At 45.1% G+C, this 13,773-nt stretch overlaps 1 protein-coding gene across 4 annotated transcripts in view; it reads right to left on the bottom strand.

The window, feature by feature from the left end:
* The window catches only part of TRIO (trio Rho guanine nucleotide exchange factor), a 255,928-nt gene extending 242,385 nt beyond the window's left edge, over positions 1–13,543 (bottom strand). For all 4 annotated transcript variants that reach the window (XR_005826742.1, XM_040585918.1, XM_040585920.1 and 1 more), the window contains exon 1: positions 12,887–13,543. Coding sequence is in view for 3 of the 4 variants with exons in the window: in XM_040585918.1 (XP_040441852.1) it covers positions 12,887–13,001 (115 nt within the window). In the remaining variant the exon portion in view is untranslated. The remainder of the gene's footprint in view (positions 1–12,886) is intronic.
* Between the last annotated feature and the right edge of the window lie 230 nt (positions 13,544–13,773).

The raw sequence follows: 13,773 nt of genomic DNA, 5'->3' as shown, positions 1-13,773 counted from the left end.
TGAGGATATAAATAATTGAGGAAAAGGAACAAAAGAAAGAATCACGCAAGCGAGGACAACAGTAAAAAGCCACTCTGGAAAAAGATGGCTAACCTTCCTCAATGCTCATGTCTCCTGCAGTTAGGCAAGTCTCATTAAACTAGGAGAACACAAACCAGCCAGTTTTGTACCCCGCCTCCAAAGCTTTGTAGCCAGAACAGGAGCAAGAACACAAAGTATTAGCGAAGGAGGCAAGTGAGAGTGAGATTCCTATCCCAAGCACTGAAAACACTCCACAAAGAAATAAATTCAGCCTAGTATACTATGTTGGGCTGCTTAAGATCATAAAAAAAACCCTTTTCTCTCACGCTCTGCTATATCAACACATACGGAAACTGCAGTCTGAGCTCAGCTCCAACAAACAACTTAAGGGCTGCCCATTAAGTGCTCTGCCTTACTATCAAGGTATATCCATCCTTACCGTCCCACACGCAAATGCAGGGCTGTATCACTTCCTTTTCACTGCCCAGAGGCAGTATTATGGAGAGCAGCACTTTCTTGCTCTTTGAACTCACCCTTGTTGCTCAGTGGACATGAACTGCAAGTCACGTCCTGCCCAGATTCTGCATCATGAACTTGCCTACTAGCAGAAACATCACAGGTTAAGCAGCTGCCCAGCTAACCAGCTGGTCTTTCAAAAGGTTTTTACAGCTTTACCTTTCTAACAGCAGGCTAACACAGTGGGGACAGCAACATGGACAAGTCCACTTCAAAAGCATATTCTAGAAAAATGAGATTTTAAAGATAGCAGTTCTCACACCTTGCTATATAACAATATATTCCATAAACACAAAGTTTAAATTGGCATATTGGATTGGAACTAGATGATCCTTAAGGTCCCTTCCAACCCAAACCGTACTATGATTCTATATACACAAGGCTGTAAGCAGTCAGGTCATTTTGCTACAAACTGCCCATCGCTTTAACATATAAATTGCTGCTTAGAACAAGTACTATTTTAGTAATCAAAGACACTTAATTTGTTCAAAACAACCTTGAAAAAACATTCTCAGGGTCCTCTGGAAAACCAAACAAAACGCAAACAACAGCACAACTATTTATACATCTGCCAAGCAAACATTCTATAAAAATGAAGGTATTAAATATAAAAACTCCCATCTTGGTGGGTGGAGGGGAAGACAATTACTACTTAGAAGTTAATCTAACCAACGCCACCATTTTTATCCATAATTTCTTATTACATTTACTTTATTTGTAAATAAATTATTTTAATAATAACATTTGTTTTCCTGACAAAGTCAAAGCGTTAACTATACGCATTTCATCTCTCCAATGCAAAGCTTAGAATTAGCTATAGCATCATGAAAGAACTGCTCTTCACTGGCAGCCTGAAAATGCTAAACCTGAGACTCACTTGCCCTGGGCCCACTTCATTGGACTGGAAAAGGCCAGTTTTTGGTTGGCCATATTGTGTGGGTTGCCCCTAGTTCCCCCCAAAATGTAGTGTTACTCCCAGGGCAGGGAGAAAGAAATAAAATTTGATCTTGATCTTCATGTCACTACTATCGTCACCCAAGGACAGTAATCTAGAACACTCTCACATATGAAGAATTTTTCCAAAATTCTCTTCCATTACACAAATTTTAAACACTCCTACAAGCTTACTTTTTCTTTACCACAAATGAAAGCCGATCACTTCCAAACTGGATTTCGTGGCAAGGCAGAAAGCAAACCTTTTTGGACAACCAAACTTCAATTCTTAAATGCTCAGGTTATCACCGCTTTTTACACATGGATCAGACAGAAGCAAATTTACTACTTCTTCAAGAAGCTGGGGAAAAATATTTACTTTTTTTTAACCTCATAGATACTGGTTCTAATAGCAACTGGCTTGAAACTTCTGTTCAGTAGTCAGAAGATGATAATTCCACAGAGAAGCTCTTCACAACAACAACAACAACAAAAAAACAACCCACAACCCACTTTTCCAGGGAGTTAAACTGTATGCTATAACAATAATCATCAAGAGATTGCCAGACTTCTCAGTGCTGTCTATTTAAGGCACCAGAAAGCCATCTCACAAGGCTTGACACGTCTTCACCTGAAGTTTTCCACTATAGAGTTTAATGAAAAAAAAAAAAAAAAAAAAAAAGAAACCACTACTCAGTTATGTAAGTCACAAAGACTCAAATTTAGATTTATATTTAGTTCTTCAATTCTCACCCAGAGTTCAACTCGGTAAACTGCTCTATTTTTAGCTTTTGACTCTTTTGGACATTTCCTTCCTTCATCTGTGTAAATGCGTCACAGCTTCTCAAATGTTTCCCTTTGGCTAGAAAAGGATGCATCTGATTCCAAGCCTAAAAAAAAAAAGTTTACGCGCGCGCACACACACACACACTGAGTGGTTATTGTTGGCCGAGTTGTACCCTTGTTCTAAGTTCTAAGATAGACAAATTTGACTCCAGTCCTCGCACTGTACTACAAAAGATAATTGCTCTTTCTGCACCGACAGGTAGCAACATGTCACGTCTGTCCCTCTACAAGGATCACCACTAACCAAAACATATTTTATCACTTACTTATAAGCAGGCTTGACTTGGGTTTGCTGCCTTGACAATTCAATAGACAAACAGCAGAATTGTTCCATAATGGGAACAGAAAGGAAGTTCAGGTTTGTAACTTTCTGCTCAGCCATCAAGGCAAGAAATTCAGTCAAGTGAGTGCCCCTGTTTTCCTTTCAAAGACAGCCTTCCACTAGGTTTGAAGAAGCTGGTCTCTTGTATATTTATTTAATTATTTAATACGATGTATTAACAAGCCAATCAACAAGTTACTAGATAAGCCATTACAGATGACCTCATTTTTCCATCTGAAAAGGTGCCACTGTCCTAAGAAATTTTAGTCTGGCTTACAAGTGTTGTCCTTACAGAAACCTGGCTCACATAAACCCCTCTCGGTTAAGCAATGCACAGCACTGATTTCCTCTTTGAACTTTGCAAGCCATGGTAAGTTCAAGTCTAACAACGATCTTTAACTGCAGAAAACAAATACCTGAAGCATACAAAGTGTGACTTTAAGGGGTGCAAAGCAAGAGCATCAGCTACTGCTATAACTGTCTCATTTCCACTCTTTTAGAACCAACCTGATGTGCAATATGCAACCAAAATGGACTTGCCAACTAACATCAATAAAGCAAATAAAGAAATGAAGACAGTGATAAAAGCTTAGAGATTAAAGCTTTATTTAAAAAAAAAAAAAATCATGGCTGTTCAGTTTCTTTAGCACAAAAATCATACCATTTTATTTCCCTATAGTAACCTTGAAAGGAGGCCTCTAAAGATTAGGTTTGACATCTTAAGTCTGATCTTCACCGCACTATGTACTGTCAGCTTTTGCACAGAACGGGAAAATCCAGTCAACTTACATTTCAATTCACTTCAATTTGCTGACAACTTTCTACCTTTTTTCTATGCCTTCAGCTGCAGGCACCTATTCCTCTAATTCCAGAAGAATTATGAAAGGCTGAGACATTTCAACCTTAGCCTAAATTTTCTTTAGAAGATTATGGAGCATTTTTATGATCTCAGAAAATAGCAACTTTGCACTCAATGCTGTATAACTCAACATGTCCCAAAGTTGGCATGATAAACATTTGGAAAGTGAAGAACTTACTACCTTAATGCTACTAGAATATTACACCCAATAGTGTACAGCCAAGTTTACACAATGGGTACAGCAAAGTCCATTGGGTAGTGTAAGAGGTTAGCCAAGTAATATTTAGTATTTAAACACTCCATTTATTCTAACTCACTCCTTGGGATGTTCTTGATGTATTTTCCTGCTGTTCTTGAAGTATCCTCCCTTCATTATCTGGGCCAAGTTTTAGGAAATGTCACCTCATTTCATCCCAACATTTAACATCTGCTTGGGCTCAGAAAACAAGCAGTCCCCAAGACTTCAACATTCAAGACTATTCTTTTATCAAGAAATCTCAGCAATAACATTTCTCATTGTTTGATGACCTCAAATCTATTTACCAGCTATGTGATCACCACAAAGCTTAGGGAAAAGCCTTTGACCAAATACCTTGACAAAGTATCTCATAATGCTGCAGACTTCAATGATGCAAAAAAAAGGAAGGGATTCAGTATAAAATCTAAAGGGTTTGGATTTAAATTCACTGTTTTATGCAAGAAGTGAGGTACAGACTACATAAAAACAAGTAGGTATTTAACACATCCTTATGAGCCCTACTGGCTGCTGTATATTTCCCCGTTCATTTTTAACACTTAGGAAATCTCACTTCACTATGACCCCAGACCCTCAGCCTCTAATTGCTAAACAGTTATATATGAAGCTAACCACAAAAATCACTACTGGTTGTTTACACAGCCTGCAAACACCTCACGAATAACTATTACTGCTCATATATGCAGTAAGACTACAAGGAAACATGAGTAAGCTCTGGGTAGTTTCACAGACAACTAGAACACATCAGCATTACTCACAATAGCCCTGTTCAAGTGCCTGCCACCCAGAATACTTTCCCTAACTTTTTGTTAAAAAAGATTCATCATGTGAACTTCAGTGTGACAGTGTATACATACACACATATATCCCCATGCACACTGGTAAAACAAACCTTTCTGAATCTCAGCCTCACGTTCTGACTTCCACAAGCCACTAACATTAACCTCTTACACAGATTTGCAGGAATTATCTGACCATCCTGTTGAAATACTATACTATAAAACATATCAAACAAAGCAAACTATTGGCATATTTTGAGATCTGGAAACCTACACTTTTCTTCCTATTGTTTACATCTTGCTTCCTTACTTACCATCTTGGGCCCTGAGAGACAAAACCTCAAAGAATTTTCTTCTCTCTCTCGAAAAGTTCCTTTTCCTCTTCAGAAAAAACCCACCATAATTACAGTAATACTGATTTCAGTTCTTCAGTAAGGTCCAGGTTACAAAACATCATGTTCAAAGCACCAGCAAGATGCACAGCTCAGCACTGCTCAGTAGGAAAACCTGTTACATATTTGCAGTGGTTTTTATGAACCAGCGCCACTGTCACTTATGCATAGCAGTAACAGTGACACAGGAGAAAACAAACAGACTAAATTATTTGAGAAGCCTCCACCCAACCACCTTGGAAAACAACCTTATTTTTTTAAACAAATGCATAAAGACAATTTGGCTATCTCCTCCTCCTCTGTGCAACCACAAGAGGCTGGGATCAACAGCTCCAGTTTCAGATGTGTCAGAGCAGCTATTTGGCAGAAAAGCCACTGGAAAGGGCTTTGTATCTTTAAAGCAGAGTCTTGTCACTCAGACTGTTTGGTGAAACGTTGCGGACACAACTCATTTATAACCCTCCTCTCTGTGTATCAATATAACAACCTACTCTAGAGGCTGAAAATTGGATGCCTTAATGTACTGTAGTGTCTACTGCTAAAAGCACTTGAGTTGTTCCTTGTCATTTCAATTCCTCCTCCTCACTACTGGGTAAGTGATCTGTTTTCTCAAAACAGCAGTATCCTTCCTGAAGGAATATGACTCAGCTTTGCAGATCATCAGTGTTACTTCACCAGTAGTCTACTTCTTGATTTTACTGCACCAAGAAAAATGTTGTTAAACAAAGATCCTTCCCCAAGTCAAGCAAATTTTTTATGAGAACAACCAAATATATGCAAGCATTTTAGTCATTAGATTTAAAATAGCCTGCTATGACCTTCAATATTTTCATTTTACCCAGTAGCCTTTTAGAAAAAAAAAAAATTAGACTTGGTTCTCACCAACATCAAGAAGAAAAATTAGTTTCCTTTGTTCTCATTAAAATAGTCACCCACTTTCAGAAGAATATACCTCAATCAACCACCAGTACATTTCCAAAGTTTCAATGTGTCTTTCCTATTTTAACACTTTTGCTGTACACAAACAGCTGTATGACCTCCTTCTTCAAGCTGCACACACCAAAATCACAGTGCAGTTTCACCCTATTAATAAACTGAACTAATAGTCTGTATCTAAACAGGCCCATTCTTGGCACTAGAATTTTAAAATTTTTAATTGAAAAAGAACAGAACAACATTAATATTTTCTCTTTATATTGGGGTAGGGAAAGTCCTTCCAGTCTCTTTCAGATTTTATTTACCTAGATGGCAAAGCTTTTGGAAGCTGCATGGTATTTCAGGCTGAAATTTCATACCCATTTCTGCTATGTTGCTGTGGGACACATGTTTAAATAGAGAGAAGCCACTTCTTTAACAAATGTTTATTACCCACCTTGTCTACACGGTGACCAAGCTACAGAATTAATGAAAGCCTCAGCTGCATCACATTTCTTCCTACTTCTGCCAGCTCCTTTCTCAGCACATCAGCACTTCATGCCAGCGCAGACGTACTTCTCTCAAGAACGGGCCTGGCTTTTCTCTAGCTCCCATTTACCCCCCACTTCCTAATGTGCATTTAGTTTATCAACTGTGAGCTATCACAGGTATTACAAGTAATTCTCTGTCCCCTCTTAGAAATACCCATGACTTCTGCCTCCAGCTCTTTCAAACACACCCTAACCTTTAACTTTCTCTACCCTTCCCTATCCCCAGAGAAGTCTGACTGTTCCACACTTAACTAAGTTGCACAACAGCTGCTGCATTTCACACTGAAGTGCTCTGTCCCTAGTCTTCATTGTTCCAGGAAACATCAATCCAACACCACTATTCCCACAGTAACGCCTCCACCGTAACTTCATTGTTTCTGTAGTTATTTTTGTTCTGCATACTGCACATGAGCCACTATCAAGTTGTGACATTTCTCTATACTGTTTTTCAAAACATCTTATCCCCCCCAGCTTAACCATCTTACTAAAATGGATGCTGCTGGAACTGGATTCAACTTCACAGGACAAGCCACTTCTTTTTCCAGCCCAGGTCACCCAGTAGTAATAATGGCAATACTGCTGCAACCTTCTAGCCCACTAAAGTAACTCAAAGAGCAAAGTAACAGATTCTTGAAAAGCCAACTCAACACCTTAAGTTTTTTGTTGTGTTTATTTTTTTTAACACAAATGCTGTTGTCACTCTAAGCTGCATGAAAGAATGGCCAACTTGTTTCGTACTTTATGTTCTCTGCATGCTCACCACTTCTTAAAAACCCCAAACATACCTCAGCTCCCAACAGCCACAGGGCCAAGAATCAATACTTGCAGAGGACAGCACGGAGATACGCAAGGTACCACCAGTGCTGTCTGCCAACACTTCACTTTAGGCTTCGATATTAGATTATTTTTGTTAGACATTTGTCACTATGTAGCCACTCCAACTGCCATGCCAAGTAAGCTACACAACCACAGCTCTGACCACCTTCTCTGTAAGTTAGCTGCTACACATCAGCAGGAGATAAATGAACCTTCTTAGAAAGGCGCTACCTTAACTTTATCTCATTGTGCATCCTGCTTCATGGATGTAAGGTGAAAATTGGGCTTATTTTTCACGTTCGATGCCTAATATGAAAGCTATTTCACCCATGATCTAAAAGCTAGCATGTTTTTGTAAGTAGTGTTAATGAAAAAACAAAACAAAACCAGAACTTTTAATAGTATGTTTGCTTTTAATCTTTCCCCTCCCTCTCTCTTCTCCTCTTTCTAGGAGACTTTCTCTACTACAGCAGTATTTTTGATGCTGTCTACTACAGACAGTCAACTTTCCCAACCACTATCACACAGGACACCAATGTAAAGCAAGCAAGACAACAGTATATGAAACAGTATGTTCAGGAAAAAAGTAAAACACAGATCCTCTCTGTAAACTTGAAATAGCAAATTTCTGAATAAATCTTTCAGATTTTATCTTTACGTTATTATTTGTTAAGTGATACTCACGAAAACTAAGCAATCCCCACAAACATCAGAAAAAAAAAATCAATAATTTTTTCATGATACTCCTTAATATTTCCTACATGGTCTCAGCTACTCAAACAATTATCAGCTCAAGCTGCTATAGGCAGACTTCATCAAACCCAGACTGATCCAAGTCTCAAGTCACTAGTACCATGCAGAAGTCTTCAACGACATGTCCACAATCACAATAGATTTCAGCATCCCATTCTCCTAAAATACTCACAGATGGACATTTTGGTACCTACATGTATCTCAAAACAGTTTTTAATTCTCTTATCATTAAGCTTACATTAAGAAGCACATACACAAGCAGGAAAGACTGAGTGTACAATGTTAGAACCAGTTTCTATTCAAAGCTGTTCCGGCTACCAGCCTATTTTCCGACTTCACATCGGGAGAGGTGGCACACTGAACTCTCTACGTAGGACACCTTCTCCAGACCCACCTTCATCTTACAGACTTACTCCTATTCCTCCTGAGAAAAGACTGCTGCCACCTGTGCAGATTCATTTTCAGATGGAAAATCCTCCCCTTTTTGTTTTACACAAAAACAAACATCACACAAGTGATGAAGTACTACTAACAGTTGTATTCGGATTTGACCTGGTAAAGCTTAGGTAGTTATTCACCCTAGTGACAAGACCTCCTGGGCCTCTTGGTTTTCCTTTGGTTTTGAAACATTTCTGTCTCTCCAAAAGGCTCCTGCCCCTTGCTCAGTATTGTAAATTGTTCTCTTTCTGGAAACGTGGCAAGTGTTCTCATAAATAGGTGGTGACAACACTAATCTCAATCGCTTTGAAAACTGTCGTTTGTCCATATATGAATAAAGCTACTGCACAGTATGCAGAAGCCACTCATCCTGAATGTATCTTACAGGAAATAACTACATCCATTTTCACAGCAACACTCTTTAGAGTTATCCGTCGATAACTTGAGTGGGTTTTTTTCCACGAAGACTTACCGGAATCATTTACCAAGGCACTTGCAATACTGTCTAGCCAAGAGCTGACTGAAGCACTTACAAGTCTTCTTCTCTGCATCCTTTGGTATTCACAGATTTCTCCATCATCCCAAAAAGATAAGTTTAATTACAAAATATAGGATCAGCACCTCTTCTACTTAAGCTAAAAAAAAGCTTTGTTCTTTATGCTCAAAACCAATATTCATTAACTTCAACTAGCAAAAATTCTTTGGTTTGGAGGACACTGTTATAACAGCACAATATGAACTTAACAGACCTCATTCTTGCATCCTAAAGATGTCAGCCGACAGTCCCCTACCCAAAGTACTGGGCCTCAAAGCTGCAAAGATGAAGATTTAAGCAACAAGAGAACGACCACCAAGCAAAACCTCTGCACGGTTACTGCCCTGTAAGCCATGACTTAATAGCAGTCCTTCAAAATCAACTTTGCTCACTGTTTTCAACCCTTCTGAATACACAAAATTTTAAGTTTAAACTTAGAATGCATTTTGAAAAGCTTTATCTTAATACTTTTTTTATACAGAATAGATCTTGCATACTTAAAATGTGCATTAACAACCCTCTACCCAGCCACTTACTCACTGCACCACTGAGTTTTCATACAGTAACAGTCTGGTTTTCCGTAATTCTAAAAGATTTTACTAGTCCTCTCAAGTCACACCAGTGCACTTTTTAATAAGACCAAAAAAAAGATGCTTGTCTATACATCTTCAGTGCAAAACGCATCGCTTCTGTCAATTCAGAGAGTCATCTCTAATCTCCAATTCACATATAGGACAGAAAGACACTTCCTACAACCACTGTTTTCTCCATCAAAATGTAATCATTTTGCTTGGCACTCAACTCTGCTTCTTAGCAGTTTTACCCTTAGCCTGCCACAAAGAAGGTGACAGATCTAACAAGGTGTTCTTGTCTTTTCAACTTCAAATAATGAGATTTAGATACCAAATAGATAACGGAAAGTAAGCTGCCTCAATTTCTTCCAATTCCAGTAAAGGGATACCTCATTTAAATTCAAGACACAATCTTTATGTTTTCGTACTACTACCTCACTTCCAGTTCAGCTGTTTTCTTCACATTTCAATTGCAACTTATTTCCACAACAACTCAGAGTGAGTTTACATTTACATAACCAAAGCGAAAACTGGAAATGTACACATTTCAAGTGATTTCAAGTGACCTAGCCGCTGTTCAATATCCTAACAAAACACCCTCCAATTCTTTAGGCTCCTTGAATTCTACTTAATGCTTAGCCTTGCAAAAGGACATGCAGAAAGTAAATAACCCCACTGGCATCTCAACTAACCAATTTAACTAAACTAAGATTAGAACTGATTGTTTAGGTGGGTTTTTTTGTTGTTGGTAGGGGTTTCTTCCTCCCGGAAAACTCTTTATAACATTTTTTACTCATTTTCTCTTTTAAGTAACAGCTACAGCTTTGCTGACATTCTCTGCAAGTGACAGGAAAAAGGAAGCATTTGTCATTGTAAATACTGTAAAGAGAAAAATATTTTGTCTGTTCCCATGTACACCAAATAAAGTTTTTTGCTTATTCACAGATTGCTGTGTCCATTGTGTTTCACTGAAAAAAACCCCGTGCCTCCTGTTCAAACAAAGGGGAACACCACAGATCTCTTCATAGACCCTTTCCTTATAAAAGAGTGGATCCTGTACAGAGGTGGAGTTTGAAGAGCTCTTCCCAATACCAAACACCCACTAGAGATGCCACAGCATTTTCCAGCGTGTGTCACAGCCCAGGCTGAACCAGATAACCTCCACATGTAAATACAGAAATGAGAATGCCTGCTGTTAAATATGCTCTAAGAGTTTTTTGATAAGCATCTGACACGTCCTTCTACTGCTTTAAGGTTTTTGGTTGCTGCAAGACTGAGGTCAGTGCAACTTCCCTGTTATCAGAAGTTATCAGTATCAAAGTCATCACTGCACCATTTACGAGCTTATCAATTCCGTGTCATCCCTCTACCCACACATAAATGTGGAAGTTGACTATTAACACAGCTGGCAAGGTCTTCCAAAACTGCAAGATTACTACACGTGTACCAATCTGTAACTACACTAGGCAGACCGTAAGTCTACTGTTGTAATTCGTCATTTCGCTTTCACCAGGATTTTTTCCCCTCAAAACGACAAAGCTCAATCCTTCTTCCATGACGAAACCCACCAAGGCCAGCACCTTGACTCAACAAGGAGTTTTGGACTCGCTGCTGTCACGTGAAACAGGTTGCCGAGGGAGCATCGGGCCTTTCGGAGGAGACACAGCCCCCCGTCCAGACCATCTGTCCAAACAAACGCTGCTCTGAACCCTGCTTTAGGGATGCCTGCTGCAAATCACACCTCCTCCTTCACCCTCATTAAACCAAACACATTCAACAGCAAGCACCGACCGCCAGCAGCACGCATTACGCCGTTTCCCACTTCCCTCGCAGACTTTCCTTAAAAAACCAATTAACACGGCTTTTATTATTACTACAGCTCCTGCCGTCATTATTATTTTTCACACACCAAACCGGCAATCCCCCTCATCTTTCCAGCGGTGAGTCTGCATTTTCCTTGCTCGCCGCTCCTTTTTAGGCATCCGAACGGAGCAAGTGCCCAGCCCCGCCGCGCCGCCCCGCCCGGCAGCGATGGCCGGGGGTGCCCGGGGGGGCGCCCGGGGGGGCGCGGAGCCGCCGGCGGAGCGGAGCGGGGCGGAGCCGCCGCTCGGGGGAGGGCAGCCGGCACCGGCGGGAGGCTCAGCCGCCGCCGCCGCCCAGGCTGCCGGTAGGGCTCCGACCCCGCCGGCGGCGGTTCGTGCGGCCCGGGCAGCCCAGCCAGCCCTGCCCTCCCCTCCGTCCCCGCCGCCATTCCCCGGGGGACAATGTCTCGGTGACAGGGACGGCCGCCCTCCCCGCCCGGTTGCGTGCCGAGAGTAAACACCGAGGGAGAAGGCGGCCTCCATTTTTTTTTTATCCCGGCAGCCTGTCAACAGGCTCCCCCGCCTCCCCTCCCGAGCCTCCGCACCGAGCCTGGCTTCCCAGCCCGGCAGCGCCCGAAAGCCGCTGCCGCCCGGCTCCCGCTGCTGCCCCGCCTCAGCCCAGGCAGGGACACCCCCAGCGCACGGGCTTCGCTTTTTGTCTTTTTCTTTCCCTTCCCGCTATGAACACCCGCTTGAGATGCTGCGCTCTCCCACCCCTGCCCTCGACCGCCACCCACCAGCACGGCACCGGCCAAGCACCACCGGAGGCGCGATGCCTTTTATAGCGGTGTCATCCCCGCCCGCCCGCCGGCCCTGGGGGCCCGGTCCGCTCTGCCCGCAGCCCTGCGGCGCGCCGCTCCCCTGCCCCCGCTCCCCTCCGACACCGAGGGCTGCCCGGCCCCACGGCGGCTCCTCCGTTCGCGTACCGCCGCGCAGTCCCCGGCGGGACATTTTCGGGGGTACCGGGTCCGCCCGGCGCCAGGTCGTGCCGCCCGGCCCCGGGAACACGCCCGTTACCGGGCCGGCATCGGAGGGAGAGTCGCACCTGTCACTGGCGACACCGCCTCGGGGCGGCACTCAGCCCCCCACCGCCCCGGCCGGGCCGGGCCGCCCGCCGCACCCGTTTTCACGCCTCGTTCCTGCCGGCGAGGGTGGCGTCCCGCCCGCGAGTTGCTGGGCCCGAACACGAAGCCTCGCTGCCCCCCCGGCAGGGGACGAGGGGACCCGGCTTTCTGCCCCGCTGCCGCCCGGCCAGGCCGCCCCAGCGCGGCCCGGGCCCCGCTCCGCCGCCTCCCCGAGGAAGCGCGGCGGCGCTCCGTACGGACGGGCGCTGCCGAGGCGGCCCCGCCGGCGAGGGGAGGGCGAGCCTTCCCCGAGGCCACCTGACAAAGCCGGCTGCCCTCGCTCCCTCTCCCGGCTCCGGGAGGAAAACGTCGCTTCCCTCCACCCTCCGCCGCCACCTCCAGCCGCGGCCTCGCCGCTGCCCCTTCCTTCTCCCCCCGGGACGGGGCCGCACTCACCGGATCGGAAGAACGCCGCGATGTCCGCCGAGTCCTTGGCCGCCTCCTCGGCCCCTTCCCCCGCGCCGCTGCCGGCCGTGGTGGCGGCGGAGGTGGCGGTAGCGGCGCTGCTCATGGCTGCTGCGTGTGGCGGCGCCGGCGGCTCCTCCGGGCGAGACCCACCGCCAACCCCACCGCCCCCTCCGCGGGTCCCGGCTTCACCTCCGGGCGGGAGCGGCCGTTAGGGCGGCAGCCTGAGCGGGCGAGCGATGCGGGGCGGCGGCGGGCGGCCGCAGTGAGCGCAGGGACATGAAGGTATGTGCGGAATGGCAGCTCCGGGAGCGCCCACCCCCCGCAGCCACCTAGGAGGCGGCGTGTGCATGCAGGGAGTCAGGGCGGGCGGGCGGGCGGCAGCCGGAGCGCAGACAATCGCGGGAGGAGGAGGAGGAGGAGGAGGGCGAGGAGGAGGAGGAGGAGGGCGACGACGACGACGGCATGGGAAGGGCCAGCAGTCCGCGCAGCCAGCAGCCGGTGGGCGGAGAAAGAACGAACGTTTCCAGCAGGGATTTTTTTTTCTTTTTTTTTTTTTTTTTTTGAGGGAGCGAGGAGCGAGCCGGAGGAGCAGCAGCTGCGCTAGCCGCCGTGGTGCCGGTGGTCGCAGCAACCGCCGTCCTCCATCTTGACTGGGAGGAGGAGGAGGAGGAGGAGGGTGGGAAAAGGGAGTCGGGAAAGGAAGCGAGTCCCCGCCCGAGGAACAAGGGCGGTGGAGCGGGGCGGTCGGGGAGGGGGAAGCTCGGGAGTCTCCGGCTGCCTCCGGCCCCGGTCGGGATGGGGCGGGGCGGGGCGGGGCGGGGCGGCTCAGGACGTCAGCTGCTCCCCATTGGCTGGGGCGCGGCCGCCCGGCGGGC

The sequence above is a fragment of the Falco naumanni genome, chromosome 3, assembly GCF_017639655.2.
Source record: "Falco naumanni isolate bFalNau1 chromosome 3, bFalNau1.pat, whole genome shotgun sequence".
NCBI lineage: Eukaryota > Metazoa > Chordata > Aves > Falconiformes > Falconidae > Falco > Falco naumanni.
Note: the sequence above shows the minus strand (reverse complement) of the source record. Positions and strands in the feature narration are given on the sequence as shown.